The sequence below is a fragment of the Eleutherodactylus coqui genome, chromosome 5, assembly GCF_035609145.1.
Source record: "Eleutherodactylus coqui strain aEleCoq1 chromosome 5, aEleCoq1.hap1, whole genome shotgun sequence".
Classification (NCBI taxonomy): domain Eukaryota; kingdom Metazoa; phylum Chordata; class Amphibia; order Anura; family Eleutherodactylidae; genus Eleutherodactylus; species Eleutherodactylus coqui.
Genome location: NC_089841.1, coordinates 13,797,458 through 13,818,272, shown reverse-complemented (window position 1 = coordinate 13,818,272; position 20,815 = coordinate 13,797,458). Strand labels below are relative to the sequence as shown.

The window sequence follows — 20,815 nt, the reverse complement described above, 5'->3', positions numbered from 1 at the left end:
TGTAGAACAATCCGCCTCCTCCTGCTGGATGTCACACGGCTGACAGTCAGGTTCTAATGGAACATCCAGGTTTACCTGCTGCATTCTATCATACAGAGGGGGTGGGGCCTTCCCAAGGGGCACAATAAGGGTTAATCAGCCAGCCAATAAGAGCAAGGCAAGTGGGAGGAGCTGAGCTGAGGTAAAGTCACATGTACAGCCGGCAGTAAGGGAGATCAGTGAGTGCAGAGGAGTTGTTATCAGTGACCTGAGAGACGGCTACCTCAGAGATTACCAGAGAGAGAGAGAGAGAGAGACAGTTACCTCAGAGATTACCAGAGAGACAGTTACCTCAGAGATTACCAGAGACAGAGAGAGAGAGAGACAGTTACCTCAGAGATTACCAGAGAGACAGCTACCTCAGAGATTACCAGAGACAGAGAGAGAGAGAGAGAGAGAGACAGTTACCTCAGAGATTACCTGAGAGAGACAGTTACCTCAGAGATTACCAGAGAGAGAGAGAGAGAGACAGTTACCTCAGAGATTACCAGAGAGACAGTTACCTCAGAGAGTACCAGAGAGACAGTTACCTCAGAGATTAGCTGAGAGAGAGAGACAGTTACCTCAGAGATTACCTGAGATAGACAGTTACTTTAGAGATTACCAGAGAGAGAGACAGCTACCTCAGAGATTACCAGAGAGAGAGAGAGATACAGTTACCTCAGAGATTACCTGAGAGAGACAGTTACCTCAGAGATTACCAGAGAGAGAGAGAGACAGTTACCTCAGAGATTACCAGAGAGACAGTTACCTCAGAGATTAGCTGAGAGAGAGAGAGAGACAGTTACCTCAAAGATTACCAGAGAGACAGTTACTTTAGAGATTACCTGAGAGACAGTTACCTCAGAGATTTTCTGAGAGACAGTTACCTCAGAGATTACCAGAGAGAAACAGTTACCTCAGAGATTACCAGAGAGACAGTTACCTCAGAGATTACCAGAGAGAGAGACAATTACCTCAGAGATTACCTGAGAGACAGTTACCTCAGAAATTACCTGAAAGACAGTTACCTCAGAGATTACCTGAGGGAGACAGTTACTTTAGAGATTACCTGAGAGACAGTTACCTCAGAGATTACCTGAGGGAGACAGTTACTTTAGAGATTACCTGAGAGACCGTTACCTCAGATTACCTGAGAGAGAGACAGTTACCTCAGAGATTACCAAAGAGAGACAGTTACCTCTGAGATTACCTGAGGGAGACAGTTACTTTAGAGATTACCTGAGAGACAGTTACCTCAGAGATTACCTGAGGGAGACAGTTACTTTAGAGATTACCTGAGAGACAGTTACCTCAGAGAGAGAGACAGTTATCTTAAAGATTACCTAAGAGACAGTTACCTCAGAGATTATCTGAGAGACAGTTATCTCAGAGATTACATGAGAGAGAGAGACAGTTATCTCAGAGATTACCTGACAGTTACCTCAGAGATTACCAGAGACAGTTACCTCAGAGATAGTTACCTCAGAAATTACCTGAGAGACAGTTACCTCAGAGATTACCTGAGGAAGACAGTTACTTTAGAGATTACCTGAGAGACAGTTACCTCAGAGAGAGAGACAGTTATTTTAAAGATTACCTGAGAGACAGTTACCTCAGAGATTACCTGAGAGACACTTACATCAGAGATTACCAGAGAGACAATTACCTCAGAGATTACCTGAGGAAGACAGTTACTTTAGAGATTACCAGAGAAACAGTTACCTCAGAGATTACTGGAGATAGTTACCTCAGAGATTACCAGAGAGAAACAGTTACCTCAGAGATTACCAGAGATAGTTACCTCAGAAATGACCTGAGAGACAGTTACCTCAGAGATTACCTGAGGGAGACAGTTACTTTAGCGATTACCTGAGAGACAGTTACCTCAGAGAGAGAGACAGTTATCTTAAAGATTACCTAAGAGACAGTTACCTCAGAGATTATCTGAGAGACAGTTATCTCAGAGATTACATGAGAGAGAGACAGTTACCTCAGAGATTACCAGACAGACAGTTATCTCAGAGATTACCTGACAGTACCTCAGAGATTACCAGAGACAGTTACCTCAGAGATAGTTACCTCAGAAATTACCTGAGAGACAGTTACCTCAGAGATTACCTGAGGAAAACAGTTACTTTAGAGATTACCTGAGAGACAGTTACCTCAGAGAGAGAGACAGTTATTTTAAAGATTACTTGAGAGACAGTTACCTCAGAGATTACCTGAGAGACAATTTCCTCAGAAATTACCAGAGTCAGTTACCTCAGAGATTACCTGAGAGACACTTACATCAGAGATTACCAGAGAGACACTTACATCAGAGATTACCAGAGAGACAATTACCTCAGAGATTACCTGAGGAAGACAGTTACTTTAGAGATTACCAGAGAAACAGTTACCTCAGAGATTACCAGAGAGAGACAGTTACCTCAGAGATTACCAGAGATAGTTACCTCAGAAATGACCTGAGAGACAGTTACCTCAGAGATTACCTGAGGGAGACAGTTACTTTAGAGATTACCTGAGAGACAGCCACCCGCCTCCTCCATTTGTACCACGACATGCGACCTCCTTATACCGACCTCTGGCTTTTGTTGACCATTCCCCAAACCTACGTCTACTACACTCGCGGCTCCAGCCCCAGTGCCAGAAACGCTATAAAATAATCATGCCTAAGAATTAAGTCCGTAGTGACCACCCTGTAGAAACGAATCACAGAACTCCAAGATTTCTGTGCCTCCTAGAAAGAAACGTTTTCTGGATTACAGTCACTGATGGTGGATCAATAGAAGATATAATTACTTTACAGAAACAACTTTTGGATTTGCATCATTCAGGTGCAGATGTCCGCATGTCACTGCCAGCAAAATTCGGTGAAAATCGTCATCGTTACCGAGGTTTTCTCAACCGATGCAAATCTATTTTCAGGTATGTCCCACCTTTTAAACCAGGAAGAAGGTCTTCTTCATCATCAACCACCTCACTGATGAGGTGTTTGCATGGGCCTCGCCGTTCGTGGAGACCAACAGTAATCTCCTCGATAGACTCACTGCCTTCACGACCGCTCTGGATCAAATCTTTGAGCATTTTAATCGCTGTGCTACAGCCAAAGGTAGGTTACACAACCTATGAAAAGCGCGATGCTCTGTTGCAGAATATACAGCAAAATCTCGTAGCTGGGTAAATGATACCACGTGGAACCAAACTGCACAACTAAGATAATTTCATTGGGGATTATCTGAGTGCATTAAGGATTAACTTGCCTGAGTGGAGACACCTGGTAACCTGGAAAATTTAAGAGCTATGTATCTGAATCGACCAGAGACTTTCTGAGCGGCAAAAAGAGAGACTGCAGGGTTTAGGCATCAACAGGCCTTACTCCTTTAGTCAATCCATGTTGAGTCCCCAGCAAAAGACTGAAGCTGCACCAGAACTGATACAGGTTGATGTCATCAGTAAACCCTTTTCCAACACTAAAATAGAAAGGCGCCCTGCTAAAACTTTGTGCCTCTGCTGTGGAGCTCGGGATATTATGCCTTAAACTGTTGAAATAAATTCCAGAGGACTCTCGCCCCAACCAACGTCAAGACCACGACCAAGCCAGCCTTCATTAAACAAAGCTATGCCACCAAACCAACCTTTGCACCTGTAGTTCAAGACAATATGAAAACCCTTCCTCCGTTCCATCACTTTGTCCTCCCAATATAAATCTAATGGGAAGTCAGAGGACACAGTACTCAGTGATGTTGGATTTAGGAGCGGGAGGAAACTTCATGGACTTTAGATTAGCTCTTGACAAAAAAAATTGCAACCAGACCTAAGCCCATATCTATTGATATGGAAATCATGGATTGGTCACCTTGTCGTCAGTACTAGTCACACAGGAAACAATCGAACTGGAGCTCCGCATGAAACCTCACCACCAAGAAACGATCAGCTTCCAGCTCATCTCATTCCTTAAATTTCCGGTGATTTTCGGGATCCCCTGGTTCTCTACCTATAATTCCTTTATCAACTGAGAATCAAAGGACCATTGCCTTACCTTCAGAGTGCTGTAAAGAGAACTGCCGGATCACCCCTAAGTCAGTGTAAGACCCCGAAGATTGTCAACAGGTCTATGAGAAATTACTGGTTCAGTACCTAATGTTCAGGGATGCCTGCAGCAAGAACAAAGCTGACCACCTACCACATCATTGACCCTATGATTGCCCAGTGGAGTTGCTCTACGGAGCCTCTATTCTGTAAGGGGCATTCTACAACCTTTTGGAACCAGAGTTGAAGGTACTCCGAGAGTATCTAGACGAAACACCACACATGGAGGTCTGGTATAGTTCCTCACACGGGGAAATAACTGTGCACTTCATTACAGATTACATGGGGTATTATACCCTTTGGTCACATCACTAGGAATTGGTAATAGTTCTTATTGGCCCAAATCCACCGCATAACCATATATGTGATGTCCGCAATTCCGCCTGAGGCAGTGTTAGTCCTATTTGTAGTTAAACAGTCGTTATCTTGATACGGAGCTTCTGGGAAGACAGCCAAGCACGCGGCCTTCGTATCCGTTTCTGTATCATCTCTGAATTTATGGACACATCTCTCTAAGCCTTGCAAAGCCTTGGCATATCTGATATGATTTTTAAGGCTACATATTAAGTTTTTCTCATTTTAGCATTGAATAGAACTTGCATACAGGTATAAAAGCATAAAAACATATGGCAATATATACATATACCCTCACAAACCCCCCTAAAAACTTAACATGGAGATCAAGCACCAGGCCTCGCACTCTACCTCGATCGCCTCTACCTTGCGTCAGGGTTTCCCCACTGCCCATAAGGCCCTACTCTTGGAGGGGGAATCCCTACCTCACCTCAGAAGGAGGTCATGGATTCCCTGGGCTCATTTTCTAGGCATCTATACCCTCTATCTGTACAAGTTAACACCCCGCAGAGTGCACCCTCGTTGGAACCTATGGTCTTCAAATAAAGGGAATGTTGGTGTCACATTGTCCAGTTCCTGGTGTAGTTTGCAAGCCTCTGCTAATTGTTATAGATATAATTTATCCAATCTACATTTTTATTAACAGTGACAATAGCAAATAAGGACTCAAAACCTGCTTTAACCTGATCTCTGGTCTTAAATTCATCTGGCACCCCCCTTGGCACTCCTATTGCATCTATGTATACATGTGGATCAAAGCTACCACCTGGAGCGTCGACTTCTCAGCACGATGCGATGTTAGATTCTCACCCTTAGTGTACTCTTCATATTGCATATTTTATTGTATTAATTTGTTCTGATCCCTGAAACAGGGGGCTTGTGTACAGTAGTCAAAGGTGTATGTGGCTATGTGTGTGTTAAGAGGAATTGTACCACAATGTCACTTTCCTTTCATATTCTTCGGACCAAGGGTTCCATATTCCCTCCTTTCCTACCCCTGAACGTGTGATGGCCACTTCCGCCCAGGACCTTTAAACAGGGTTTCTAGTCCTTCCCTCTCGAACTTTTTCACATAGACCCGGTCACCTGGTTTTAGATCGTGACACTCGCCTGTGGAACCTGGGAGAGAAGCAGAGACTGCAGAATGCGTTACTGACAATTCCTTGGAGAAAGGCCTATGACAAAATTAACAAGAGAATCATTCCCCAAGCTCAGCTATTGTGGCATGTACACTCCTGAAAAAAAAAACTAATGGAACGCACTCAATCCAAGATTTGCCCGTTTCCTTCATTGTCTTTAGTATCTACTTTCCCCCTACTCCTAGGATATACCCAAAGCAGACATGATGTGTTGCATTATTTCACCTGCGAAGTGTGTACCTTTGTTTGACTCAATCACTTCCGGTACCCCATATCTGCAGATTACCTAATTCATGAGCTTCTGTGCGGTTACCTGCTCCTTTACCTTGGTAACAGGGTAGGTCTCCAACCTGAAAAGACATCAACAACAACAAGCACGTATTCATACTTCCTAACAAGTGGGAGCTGAGTGTAGTCAATTTGCAATCCCTGAAATGGGTAGAGTGGCCCCGGCAAGTGTTATGTGGCAAATTTTACTTCTGCCCTGTTGCCTACGGCATAGATCATACAAGATTGGACTAATGATGAAGCAACTACAGAGAACCCACGAGCCACCCGTCCTCATTCAAGTGCCGACATCATTACTGCTTTGATAGGTGCCTCTTTCCGTGCATCAGCTGGGCCATCATGGGGCACAGGGACCGTGGTAGGCAAGTTCTGTTGACTGTTCGCCATACGCCGTCCTGTACTGTTGCTCCCTTTTTAGTCCATTTTTCCTTTTCTTGGTCTATTGTCAATAAGTGCACATTTCAGTCAGTCATGTGTTTTTACATAGATAGCAGATACTCATTAAGGCATTGTCTTTACTGGACACTATTGCACACTGACCTTTGAACAGTGTAACAGAAGATAAGGAAGAATGTAAGCTATATACTTTTGCTAAGTACTATTCTCTATTTCTAATTCCTGTAACAATGCAATCTTGCCGTGCAAACAACACATGAATGTACAAGCATATATCAAAGATATTCATAGGAGACAGGATGAAATAAAGTTTTATGCTCATAGCCTTCACAATTGGTTGTTATATATTATACTGCTGAGGTTAAATTAAAGCTGCGCTGTGATTGGTTGTTATATATTATAGTGCTGAGGTAAAATAAAAGCTGCGCTGTGATTGGGTGTTATTGGTTGTTATCTATATATTGATTGGTTGTTATCTATATATATATAAAAATGAATGTCTGTCTCTCTTCACAGCAGCGCGCGACAGGGTAGCTAGTATATTATATATATTTTTATATACTGAACTCAGGATCTCCTTTTTACTAGACGTGCTTTAATCCAGCTAAGGTATAGCGCCACATTCCCTCAGGGTGCTCATGAATATGGGTCCTTATTTGCTGGTCTAGAGGGACCTGGCTGGGTTAGAGACTAGTTCTCTGACCCTCTGGCAGAGATTACCTATCAAGGATTCCAGCTCCGCCCTGATTAGCCTTCCGCAAGCCTTGGCTATGGAGTTTCATCCTGTATTAACAGGGGAATGCCATTATACCAAACACATACTAAGAGTTTTTGTTCCAGTGAACTACTCACCAGTCCTTGGCTGTGGAGTTTCATCCCACATTAACAGGTGAGTGCCATTATACAAAACATATACTTTGAGTTTTTGCCCAAGTGAACTACTCACTAGGCCTTGGCTATGGAGCTTCATCTTCCATTAACAGGTGAATACCATTATACCAAACATATACTATGAGCTTTTGTTCCAGTGAACTGCTCTCCAGGCCGTGGCTGTGGAGTTTCAACCTGCATTAACAGGTGAGTGTCATTATACCAAACATAGGCAATGAGCTTTTTGTCCAAGTGGACTACACATGGTTTGCAGATTTCCCCTGCTACCTCCATGCTGTCCATAGCGTTTAGGAGGAGGCTCTGAGCTGCAATATTGCAGGAGAAGCCCATTAGGGATTCAAACCTGCCACCTTCCCCATAGCTCTTCCAAGGTAAACTCTGAGCCGTAACCCCACAGGAGAGGCTTTCTGGGGTTGTGGAGCCACTGCACTCGTCTTTGGATTTTGGTGGGCTGACGCGTCTGATGTTTTTCCGTGCGACGCAGCACCATTCCATCATCCATTGCCCCTGCAATGGCTGCTGCGCCACCACTAGATGCTAAACCCATTTGCAGGGGTGCCACAGCATTTCCATAGACCGCCTCTGCTCTCCTGAGCGGGTACCGACCCGAACTTCCACAGTGAGCGCTCTCTCCGATATACACAGAGAACTCCCTCTGTATCCCGTTGGGACAGGAAGAACACTCTGGAATGGTGGTGGGAGGTGGCCTTTTTGAACTCTCCTCTTCCTGTCCCAACGAGATAAAGAGGGCAACCTCCATGAGTGCTGTCATGATGGACGGAATGGTAAAAACGCATTTTGGTTATATTTTTTTTCTCACATTTTATAGCGTTTGCTGTGCAGGATAAAAAGTGTTTTTTGATTTATTGTACAAGTGGTTATGCAAGCAATAACACCAAATGTAACTTTTTCTATTAGTTTTTTTTTAAGAAGGCAAAAGTGTGAAGAAAAGGCTTTTCTTTTTCATTTTTTAACATGATTATTTTTTTTTTACTATTTATGTCCCTATAGAGGATTGGAACCTGCAATTTTATGATCATTCAGATAATGCACTAGGATTTGCTTTCCAGTACTTACTATATCAGACTCAGTACAGAGTATACAGAGACCTGGGGATGAGCTGCTCTGTAGTGGAGAGCAGAGTGATGTTCTTGGCTGCAGCTGGTTGTGTCTGACTTTGTGACTCCAGCTGCCAAGATATATGAGAGGGGGTGCGCGTGGCAAAAAGAGTTTACCACCCAGTTGGCAGTGGTAACCCAAATAATTTTTCAGAGGCCAAGGCCGCTTTCACGTGCAGATGCGCCACCAATGCCATTTGTTCTTGTGAAGCTTACCAAATGAGTGGGAACCTTTTGAAGCCGTATGACAATCGTGGACTAAATTACAATAAGAGAATATTCAACTAGACTCAGTAAAGCAAAACGTCTAATGTAGAGTGCTATAAGGATGCTAACAAATACATATAGGATCTTTACGAGGCGGATATAGTTGAACCCGGAAGCAATGGAAATGTTATGAAGACCTGAGCAGTTATCCACAATTATCTACTGACCAAGGACCCACTGTCTTTGAACTCAAAAGTAGAAAACAATTTACCAAGAGCAGATGTGTCTGGATCTTGATCGACTCTTGCTGTACTCGTATAAGGGATTCGTTTGCAGAATATTTTCTATCACAGCCTGACTGGGTTGAATGGTAAGAAAGAATTTAAATATCATCTATAATTGTTTTAATTTATGTAATTAAAGGGGTTCTGTTCGACCTTTACTAATGATAAACTGTCCTCAGCATGGGCCATCAATAGTTGATTGACGGGGTTCAGCTCCTTGGGATTCCTGCTAATTTACTGAGCATCAGGCCAATGGTCAAGCAGCAGACAGAGCTGAAAGCTAACAGCGCTGTCTCTATCGTGGTGACCTAGGTTGGTACTGCAGGCAGGGGCGTACCTAAAAGCTCAGGGGCCCGGGTGCAAATGTTCTGTCTGTTCTATTATTGCAGTTTCATGGTTTTTTTTTACTTCCTCACCCATCATAATAATGGGGTGCATTAAAAAGCGCTGTCAAACGCTGTACCATGTGTTCAAAAACACTGCTCGAAATTCTGGTAAAAATGCCTGGATTACAAGCTGCGTTTTATGAACGCACATGTGAAAGCGGCCTTAGGCTGGGGTCACACATTCCGCCTGCAATTTTTATTCTGGGTCAAAGCAGCAAAGTGATGCGCGGCCATGCCGTGTGGGAATCAAAGCCATGGAATTTCAATTGTATCGCCGTTTCCGCAGTGGCCTCTCTCCTCTCCATGCGGAGAGATGGCCGCAGCAGAAGTTCGCCACAGAGAGATGGCCGCAGAGAGTTCTAAAGCTGCATTTCTGTCCCAGAAATCTCATAGTATTCCCATGTGGTCATTCCATGAGATTTCCGCAGGATTTCGGTCCCGTGGGACTGCGGCCTTAGGGTGGTTCATGTTTTTGTTGTACTTTAACACAACAATTAAGAAAAACACATTAAAAACCCTGCATGCAGTACTGAAAGACCACAAACGTTATTAAGAAGCTGCAAATACTATTAATAACCGCATGTGTTTCTGATGCATTTTTTAATTGTGTGTAAGGAGTGAAAATATATACAGTAAATCCAGGGAGATGCATAACTTATACCAAAGATAGATAGATAGATAGATAGATATGAGAGTGATAGATACATAAATAGTGAGATCGATAGATAGATGTGAGAAAGATAGATACATAAATAGATAAATATGAGAGAGAGATAGATAGATAGATAGATAGATAGATAGATAGATAGATAGATAGATAGATAGATAGATAGATATGAGATAGATAGATACATAAATAGTGAGATCGATAGATAGATGTGAGAAAGATAGATAGATACATAAATAGATAAATATGAGAGAGATAGATAGATAGATAGATAGATAGATAGATAGATAGATAGATAGATAGATAGATAGATAGGGGATAGATAGATAGATAGATAGATAGATACATAAATAGTGAGATCGATAGATAGACGTGAGAAAGATAGATAGATACATAAATAGATAAATATGAGAGAGATAGATAGATAGATAGGAGATAGGGAGATAGATACATAAATAGTGAGATCGATAGATAGACGTGAGAAAGATAGATAGATACATAAATAGATAAATATGAGAGAGAGAGAGAGAGAGAGAGATAGATAGATAGATAGATAGATAGATAGATAGATAGATAGATAGATAGGAGATAGGGAGATAGATACATAAATTGATAAATATGAAACAGATAGATAAATATATTTAGACACACACACTGTATCTACATATGCATTATAATCTCTCTCTCTCTCTCTCTCTCTCTCTCTCTCTCTCTCTCTCTCTCTCTCTCTCTCTATATATATATATATATATATATATATATATATATACATACATACACACACTATATACATATACAGATACACATACCCCAGGGCCTGAACTACTTCTCCTTCTACATGTGATAGCAGCAGAAGCCGTCCAGCAGGAGGCAGGGGCAGCACATGATGACATCATCAGTCCCTGCCAGCCCATGTGACTGCCTCTCAACTCCTTCCCAGCTGCTTCCTCTCAGGCTGGCCATCCTGTCTGCCTGTGATCAGTGCGGTGCTGCAGACAAAGCGGCCAGCCGGTAATGCACTGAATGTGCATATGTGTATACCTAAGACTGCAGGTTGAATTGCATGCTGCACACTGCATAGGTTTGTTTCTGCCCAGAGCAGATTGAGCAAAGTTATTGTCAATCCCTCCTGAAAGAATGCTGGTCTGTTTTTCACCGAAACAGTGAGAGGCCCAGAAAATCTATTTCATACACAATAGCATATTTTGACCGCGTTTTTGCAGCCAAAATACATTCTTAGATTTTAAGTATGCTTGGAGCTGAGGTCAGCGTGCCCATAGTCAGGCTGGGACACACATCCATATTATGGGGGCTAAAACATGGCCAAAATTTGTGTCATTAGTCTATGGCAAGAGGCCTGAAAAATGGATTCCAGACATATTTATAAGTCAATGACATACACATATTATGGCTACGTTTTTTTCTTTTATGTCTTCCGGCCTAACCACAGGTCTTCTGACCTAATCTCCGACCATCTCAGATTGCTAGAAACAAGGTCCCAGCCCTGCCATCTCCACCCAAGTCCCTTATCAATGGGACAAAAAACTGCAAATGAGATCAATGTCTTTTGTGCCCGCTCCGGGATCTGCTGTTTTGAACTCCTGCTGTAATGTGGAAGGTCAATAGCTAAGTCTGATGCTATATAATCCCCTATTATCTGACCCAATAGCACATTATGTTACATGTGGATGCCGTATGTCACTTTATTGTAATCCTGCTGGAATAATGATAATCTCTGTATTTTAAGAAAATATAAGTTTTAATAAAGGTTTGGAAAAAAACAAATTAGAGACTTCCTGTGCGAGTTTCTTGATGCCTAAGATGTGATTTCAAGAAGATGTAAGCTTCTGAACACAAAATGTTTTTCCGCTGTGAGATCTTTGATGTACAGTTGGAGCTGATTTATATATAAATCACTTTCCTTGACACTACAAGAATACGGATTACAATATTATCTCCACTGTAAATTACCTGATGTCTAAGAAGATGTGACTTCCAATTGAAACATTTTCAGCATTCTCAACAAAAAGATGGTTTCTCCCCTGTGTGACTTCTCTGATGCACGACAAGAGATGTTTTACGTGTAAAACATTTCCCACATTGTAAGCACGGAAATGGCTTGTCCCCTGTGTGAATTACCTGATGTCTAAGAAGATGTGATTTCCGATTGAAACATTTTCCACATTCTGAACAAAAATATGGCCTCTCTCCTGTGTGTATTGTCCGATGTTTAACAAGATTTGATTTCACATTAAAACATTTGCCACATTCTGGACATGAATATGGCTTCTCTCCTGTGTGAGTTCTCTGATGTTTAACAAGATCTGATTTCCCAGTGAAACATTTCCCACATTCTAAACATGAATATGGCTTTTCTCCTGTGTGAGTTCTCTGGTGTAAAGCAAGATCGGATTTTGCATAGAAACATTTCCCACATTCTGAACATGAATATGGTTTCTCTCCTGTCTGAGCTCTTTGATGCTCTCCCCTTCTCTGACTTTTCTTCTGCTTCTCAGTCTGTGATGAATCAAAAGGTGGGACCTGTATAAGAGGATCAGATGACGGATCTTTGCTGTGAAGAGCTGAGGGGATATCCGGGATAATGGCTGGTTTTTCATATGTATCTTGTGTGATACCACAATTCTCTGCTTTACAATCTACAACTATCAAACACCCCTCTGAGCTCCCAGTACCATCCTCTGTAAAGAAAACAAAAAACGATTTTACTATTTTTGATTAAACATCATGTAGATATTTTATAACATTTCTGTAACAAGTCATACAGCAAAATGCAGTTCATAACTAAAATTCGAATTTTCCCCTTCCAAAAAACAAAAAGGCTTGCTCTTATTCCATCAGGTTTCCGTTTTTAGGAAAGTATAATGCTGCAGACTGCACTATTTTCCGTTCTAAAAATTGCAAACCTAACAGAATGGAAGTGAACTGAAGATTTTTCATTTTCTTGAAACCCCATTAAAATCAATAGGGGGAAAAAACATTTTTCCGTTTTATTTCAGTTTTCTCCAAAAATGGAACAGAGAGATGGAAGTCTTTCAACTGAGACCTAATATTGGTGTGACAGTAGCCTTAGCAGTAGTGGCAAAACAGATCACAATCCCACAGCAGACTTCAGAGCGAGGACCAGTAGATCATGATGTTCAGCCACCAGACTGTTCTGTTGTAGTTTTTCCCTGCTGTAGTGAAGCTTCTATCTTCATTAGTTCATGTATCAGTGTAGCTGTTAACACTCTTTTAGTAAATGCTCAATGGTGAACCGTAAAGCTACATGCACTTCTTTTTAAGATGATGGGAGGAGTAGAATGGCCATGTATGAAGAAGCCATAGGTGCCTGCACCCCGGTAGATCACTGAACTCAGACTACATAAATAGTATATTCCATATGCACAGAGTTTGGTTATTTCTGCAGCAAAATTAATTTACCGCATATACTCAAGTATTAGCCGACCCGAGTATAAGCAGAGTTAATAATTTTTACCACAAAAAACTGGTAAAACTTATTGACTCGAGTATAAGCCTAGCTATACTCGAGTATATACTAGGTAAAGAAAAAATGCAATACTCATCTACCAGCTGGCGTCTGTGTCTCCAGCACAATGGTCTGCCCGTCGCTGCGGCAAGCTGCTTGAAAATTCTTCCCACTGTCATCTCCATGCTTGGCTTTGAATTCCCCCGCCGTCAGCGTTGTGAAAATAAGTGCTGTGATTGGATCGAGTGCCAGCCAATCACAGCCGGCCCTCAATAAACCAATCACAGCCATTCAGTGATGTCATAAGCTGAATGGCTGTAAATGATCAAGCACTGGCTGTGATTGGCTGGCGTTTGATCCAATCACAGTGCTTACCTACACAGCGCTGATAGCAGGGGAATTCAAAGCTGACAGTGGGGAGAATTCTCAAGCAGCTTGCCGCACCGCCGGGGAGACCATCGCACCAGGGACACAGACACAGGTTGGGAGGAGAGTATTCCGTTTTTTTTGTTGTTGCTTTTTTCCCCTCACTCGAGTATAAGCCGAGGGGGGCTTTTTCAGCATAAAAAAATGTGCTGAAAAACTAGGCTTATACTCGAGTATATATGGTATGTTTTTTTCAAAAATCTCCTATGAAGCAGAATGTAATACACACTGTGTTCAGCAAATATAAAACTGTTCATCTATAAAACAGCTTAGTGCATACAATAATCCTATATGCTTTCACGTCAGACCCAGAATATGATCACTAATGTGCCTGATGTGTCAACAATGACTATTACATACAGTGAGATTAAGGAGAACCCCAGAGGAGAGCAGATTGGCCAGCAGGAAGCACAGTAAGCTGTCACTGACCACTGGGATAGATATTACTGAGATTTAATAACAATAATGTAAAGAGTGCTGGTGATTACTCTCTTAGCTGGAATCTTCTTTCTAGTTTAATGGTTTTTATTCAAAATTTCCACAAAAAATATTGGTGTACAACATTCTTAGTTCCCCACGCATGGGTTCAATTATTACTGACTAGAAGTACTATAAATTTTAATATAGCATTGTATTCATTAAACTATAATATTAGGAAGGAGTAACAATGGGAATATAACAAGGGGTAGTCAAGGATCCATATCAATTCTCTGTTTGTATACTAAATGTTCAGGATTGGTTAGAAAGAAAGCTAAGCTATAACGTAGTCCTGGGACTTCTGAATGGTCAATCCAGGGCTGCCATGTATGTAGGAAATTGGATAGTGAGTCCGTTCTGATATTATGGATCCTTTCATAAAGCATGATTATGGATATTCTTTTAGTTATCTCAGGAAGAGATTTAGGGTTTTCCATTTGAAAATGATATGGATCCTTGTGGCCATACAAATGACCTGAATAAGCCGATGGGCTCTGAATTTAAGCTTCAGTGGTCGGTCTCCTAGAAGGAAAACCGTGAGAGATTTAAATATCGGGCTCACAAACAAATGGTTCATCAAATTATGAACACGTTTCCATAGCTTAATAACCTCCGGGCAAGACCAAGTGTGGAACATACTCCCGACCTCTCGGCAACCTCGGAAACAGAGCAGGGAGGAAGATGGGTACACATGGTGGATTCTTTGTGGAACTAAGTATGTTATATTAAGGATTTTAACCGAAGTTTCCATAAGGAAAAACCTAATGATTACCCTTAGTAATAGTGGAACAACAGTGCTGTCATCTTTCTAGAGTCAACTCCATTCCTAGGTCCTCCCCCCACCTTCTCATAAATTGAAGTTTTTCCCCGGCTATGGGTTGGTTCAGCATACTATATATGAGAGAGTTCCTCTCCGAGAAGGGTTGTTAGCACAAAGGTTTTCAAATGGGGTGAGATTGGAGAGAATGGGGGGCAGGGGTAGGGATTGGACAAAATGGAACACCTGGATCCGTAGGTATTCCTGTGTGGGTAGTTTGAATATGGCCATAAATTGATGTTTGGTAATAAATTTTGACTTGATAGTAAAAGAGGCGTAATGTTATTATGCAGTTGCATCTCTACCATGTGAAGCAGGATAGGTCCAGATATGGTGGTAATCACGGGTAGCATCAGAGAGGGCTTTGAGGTCAAGTTATATTTAAATCAAGTACTTCTCCACAGCAGAAGGGGATAATAGAAAAGGGGGCTCATTTACAGCAATCCTGAAGGAAAAGGGTCTGTGAACCAGGTTAAAAAAGGTATCAGGCGCAGATTTATGTGTCTTTTCTCAATGTCCACCCAGAGGGGGTTATCAATAGCTAAAGAAAATAGGGCCGGGGACAGGGGGCATCCTTGTCTGGTTCCTCTATTGATTTGTATAGGAGTAATTCTTGTGGAGGGTGGTTTAAGAAACGCAGGTGTGGAGTAGATGGCCGAGAGAGCAGAGAGGAAGGGCCCTTGGATTCCAATGCTCTGTAGAACCCTAAAATCAATAACTCCACGATAGTGTATCAAAGGTCTTTTCTAAGTCTAACGCTAATAAGGGCATCTGTGCTTTTGTGTTGGTAACATGGTCCATAATGTTTAACACTTTACGGACATTATCTGGAGCTTGTCTTACAGGTATAAACCCCAGCAGATCTTTATGGACCAGGGCCAGGAGAGGGGTTCAGTCATGTAGCTAGAATAGCCATGAAAATCTTGTAATCCAGGTAAAGCAATGAAATAGGTCTATAAATTTTGGGGGATGGGTGGCCTTTATTTGCTTTAATGATTACTGTAAGTTGGAAGTCCCGGAATTCATTTGGAGGAGTCTCTTTCTTTATGAGGTCTTGAAATATTTTTCACAATGGTTGAACTGGATACCTTTAAATTTTTTGTAATAAAGGGTGGTAAAACAGTCGGGTCTGGGGGCCTTACCTAGCTAATGGTGTTTAGGATTTCTTCCTCGGAAACATTGGCGTTCAGGGATTCTCTCTGAGCATCTGAAATGGAGGGGAGCTTCAGGGCTCCCAGAATTGTGGTTTCTGGGGGAAAAGCGTGTTACCCTTTTGGACCTTATACAGTATGTTGTAGTATTCATGGAAGGTATCATAAATCTGGTCACGGTTGGACGTCTGTTTCCCATGAGGAGTATTAATTTTGAAGACGTTATTATTTTTAGCCCTGTTTCGGAGACTGGCTGCAAGTGCACGATCCAGTTTGTTAGCGTATTTATAATAAGTCGCTGTGAGAGAAGCAGATTAATTTGTAGTTTAATATCCTTAATTGCTCTTGTCGTAGCTAAGGAGACATTTTGCTGATTTAACCCTTTCCAATCCACTGTCTGACCTCTGAAGACATTATGATTTAAGGCTGTACAGCTCCGATGTTGGAAGACATCCGTCGGTGTCCTCTTACTGAATATTGCCAGCCTCTCTGCTGTCGGAGCCTATCCAACGTGTTACCTCATGCAGTACTGGCTTTAGCCAGCATATAGCGCTGTTGTATAATGGCAGAAAAAGAGTAAGACCCCTAGGAAAATCAGGATACAAATTGGATTGGAAAGGGTTAATGTTTGGAGGAGGAAGAGCCTTCTATCTGGGGCTAGGAGGGCTTGTCCTTTTCCCCTTTCCTTTTGGATGCTATTTTGATCAAATGCCACCTTATGTAGGCTTTATATTTACATTCAGTGATTAACATGATGACATTTGGCTAGAGGCGCCCTCCCCCCCCCCCCCCCCCCCCCATCCACATAAGTGACAGACAAGGGTTTTTTCAGGAGTAGTCTATCTTTCCTATGCTGTGTTGCCAGAGCCAGATTCGTGAAATTCCTGGCAGAGCCATAATCAGGTAGGCCTCAGTAGAGAAGTGTACATTACCATGGGTCACTGATACTTGGAGGAGAAATTATGGCAAGAACACTATATCACCCAGAGCTTGTCCCGAAGACTGCAGGTAGCGGAGTCCCAACTTGACTGGGCATGTTCGCAAGGAATGGGCAGATCCACCACAGTACAGACATACATTTCCAGTTCATCTTCCCAGATGTTCCTCGGAAGACAGTTCAGTGCTTTCTACCTCCATTGCTTCGTTAGAAAATGTAAGTGCTAGGCCCAACCTTTTCGTCATGGGCAGCCTCCAAAGTCATTTTCTGAAGCAAATATCAACTTTATTATCAAGATAATAATAATAATCTTTATTTGTATAGCGCCAACTTATTCCGCAGCGCTTTCAGGCATGGATAAATGCAAAACAATACAACAATTACAATGTGAGGTACATTGGGTTAAACACAAATGGGTTGGGGAACACAGGCAATAGGAAATTTCATGTACAGATCAATTATTAGAAGGCAAACAGGGTGGGGCACCATAGGGAGGGGCGAGGGACTAGGTCAGGAGATTTGGTATGCTTTCCTGAAGAGGTGCATTTTTAAGGCACGTCTGAAATTTCGTGCATCGGGAATTGTCTGGATGCCTTATGGTAGAGCGTTCCAGAGGATGGGTGCTGCTCTGGTGAAGTCCTGTAGGCGAGCATGTGAGGTTCGTATTACAGGGGTGTTTAGTCTGACAGTGTTAGCAGATTGGAGTGATTGGGCTTGGTGATGTACTGACAGGAGGGAGGCGATGTATGGTGGCGCGGCACCATGCAGAGCTTTGTGGGTGAAGTTGAGGAGTTTAAATTTAGTTCTGCAGTGGAAGGGCAGCCAATGCAGCAACTGACATAATGCAGAGGCGTCTGAGTAACGGCTGGATAGAAAAATGAGCCTAGCTGCCGCATTTAGTATGGATTGGAGCAGAGCGAGTCTAGTGTGGGGGAGCCCGATGAGTAGCGAGCTGCAGTAGTCAAGCTGGGAGTGGATGAGGGCGACCACGAGTGTCTTTAGCGTGTCCGTGGTTAGGAACGGACATATTTTAGCAATATTTCTGAGGTGCATGTGGCATGTTTGGGCCAGAGATTGGATATGGGGGGTAAAGGAGAGGTCAGAGTCCAGTGTGACCCCAAGGCATCGGGCATGCCGTCTGGGGGTTATGATGGTGCAAGACACTGGAGTGGAGATGTTGAGGGGAGGTCGGTTAGAAGGTGGAAAGACAAGAAGGTCAGTTTTAGAGAGGTTTAGTTTGAGAAAAATGGAGGACATAGTGTTAGAGACAGCGGACAGTCGGTGATATTTTGGAGGAATGGTCCAGAGATCTCACGAGAGGAGGTGTATAGTTGGGTGTCGTCAGCGTAGAGATGGTATTGGAGGCCAAATTTGTGGATGGTTTGTCCAATTGGGGCAGTATAGATAAACAGAAGGGGACCAAAGACCGAGCCCTGGGGTACCCCAACAGCAAGAGGAAGTTAAGCGGAGATAGAGCCAGCAAAGGAAACACTGAAAGAGTGGTCAGAGAGGTAAGAAGAGAACCAGGAGAGAGCAGTGTCCTTTAGACCAATAGAGCGGAGCATAGTGAGAAGGAGGTTATGGTCGACAGTGTCAAATGCAGCAGACAGATCAAGGAGGATTAGTAGGGAGTAGTCACCTCTCGACTTTGCAGTCATCAGGTCATTTGTTACTTTTGTAAGGGAAGTTTCGGTCGAGTGTAGAGAGCGGAAACCAGACTGGAGGGGGTCGAGGTGTGAGTTGTCAGAGAGAAAGCGTGTAAGGCGGGAGTAGACCAGGCGTTCCAGTAATTTGGAGATGAAGGGGAGGTTTGAGACGGGTCGGTAGTTGGCAGCATTAGTCGGGTCCAGGGTTTGTTTTTTAAGCAGAGGGGATATGATGGAGTGTTTAAATGAGGAGGGGAAGTGCCAGAGGTTAGAGAGAGGTTGCAGATTGTGGTGAGGTGAGTAATGAGAGCTGGGGAAAGGGACCGGAGGAGGTGAGAGGGGAGAGAGTTGCTAGCGCAGGTGGTGGGGCGGGCAGCGGAAAGGAGCTTGGAGACTTCTTCCTCTGTCGTTGATCTCTCTCCCCCCCCCCCCCCCCGCCGCACTCCCCCCCCCCCCCCCCCCCCCGAGCCTGCTAGGATGAGAATTCAGTTACTCGAGAAGAGCGATGCTCGCTCGAGTAACTGCCTTATCCAAGCGTGCTTGCTCATCTCTAATCGTAAACATAGGTGTTGAAATCCAGAATATATAATACCATGCAGAGTAAATAAAAAGTTACAAATATAGACATAATCAGTAAAAGAATAAACTTAAGGTGAAAAGGCGCAGTCAGACTAAGGCTGGTTTCAAATCTTTCATAAAAGCCAGGCAGCTTGGCGGAGAGTGGGCGGACCCCAATATAGTCACTGGCGTTCGCCGGATCCCAGAGCTTATAAATCTACATAACTATCTGCAGCCGGTGACCGAGGAGAATCTGTGACTCTTCTCAGCTGTATTTAGTGGTTACTACTCACCTGGGCGGTTACCTGTAGGAATCTCCTCTTTAAACCGCTGATCGCCCCTCACATTTGTCTCTGTAGTATTAATATTGGTCAGATCTTCATCTTGATACAAAAGCTGGGAGACAAATATTGTAGAAGTCAGCAAACGGTTGGAGAAGTCGTGTGGAAGGTTTTATATGACCAGATTAAGGTTGACATGACCTGAAAGAATTGATTTCAATGAGAGCTACAACTGGAATTAGGAGAGCCGGCCACTACACAGGGGTTGGAACAATGCTTTCCACTCCAACCCTGGTGTATCCCGGCCTTGACAGCGGCCACTGCCTGGAAAACACGTTTAATCATTTAATCACCATAATGACCAAAAATGACCTGACAGGAGTAGTTATCTGAGCCACATAGCTTCAGGTCTAGAGACTAAATATTAGATGATGGCTCAATGACAACCTTAGGAACCTCATACGCATGTACACTCTTTGAAAAAAAATCAAGTGCCTAGAAGAAGTTGTCATTTTGCTGCAAAACTCGACATGCAGTTCCATCTATATGTAAATGATTAGAGTTGTGGTGTGATTAGATGAACAGTCTTACCACTTGAGGTCCTAAAAGTGGTTCCCCCCATGGCCTATAAGAGGTTCTCGGAGGCTCCTTGTGTGTAGTGACCTCTTCTTCTGCTTGTGTAAAGCTTGTTGACCACTAGACACCTTTACAACACAGAGAAGCGATTTCACCCCGTTACCAGAGACTGAGAGGGGGGCGCATTATTAGAATGTGAGAAGCTGGATGGTCGTATTGACAAATTGCCTGCCACCTGCGCCGTTCTGAGCAGACTGTTAGAAGGTGTTGGGAATAGTGGATGTGTGAGGGCGCACAAGGTGACCAGGCTCAAGATGCCCCCGACAGACCACCAGTAGAGAGGAGCGTCTGACCAGTTAGGAGGTGTTGGGACCAGTAGAGAGGGTTGTCTGATCATCCGAGAAGCACAAGCAGCTCCAATTGTTTTGTTGTCCACTATCTAGAGACAGGTGGTGCCATCATTACACCCCTGTGTCTGTCTGACCCATAACCATGTGCTTGGCTGAAGGACATTTAGTTTCACTGGCCCATTACGTGTGCGGCCTTTGACACCCACTTTCACCTTCATTTGCAGTGGTGTCATGAATGAAAAAACTGGACTGTTATGGACCAGAGC

The 20,815-nt window shown here is 43.1% G+C and overlaps 1 protein-coding gene across 1 annotated transcript in view; it reads right to left on the bottom strand.

The window, feature by feature from the left end:
* The window catches only part of LOC136629077 (zinc finger protein 436-like), a 58,218-nt gene that overhangs the window by 15,675 nt on the left and 21,728 nt on the right, over positions 1 to 20,815 (bottom strand). Inside the window, exons 6-7 of the mRNA XM_066605201.1 lie at positions 19,636 to 19,738; positions 11,895 to 12,542 (exon numbers count right to left, since the gene is read on the bottom strand). Of these exons, the coding sequence (XP_066461298.1) occupies positions 11,895 to 12,542; positions 19,636 to 19,738 (751 nt within the window). The remainder of the gene's footprint in view (positions 1 to 11,894; positions 12,543 to 19,635; positions 19,739 to 20,815) is intronic.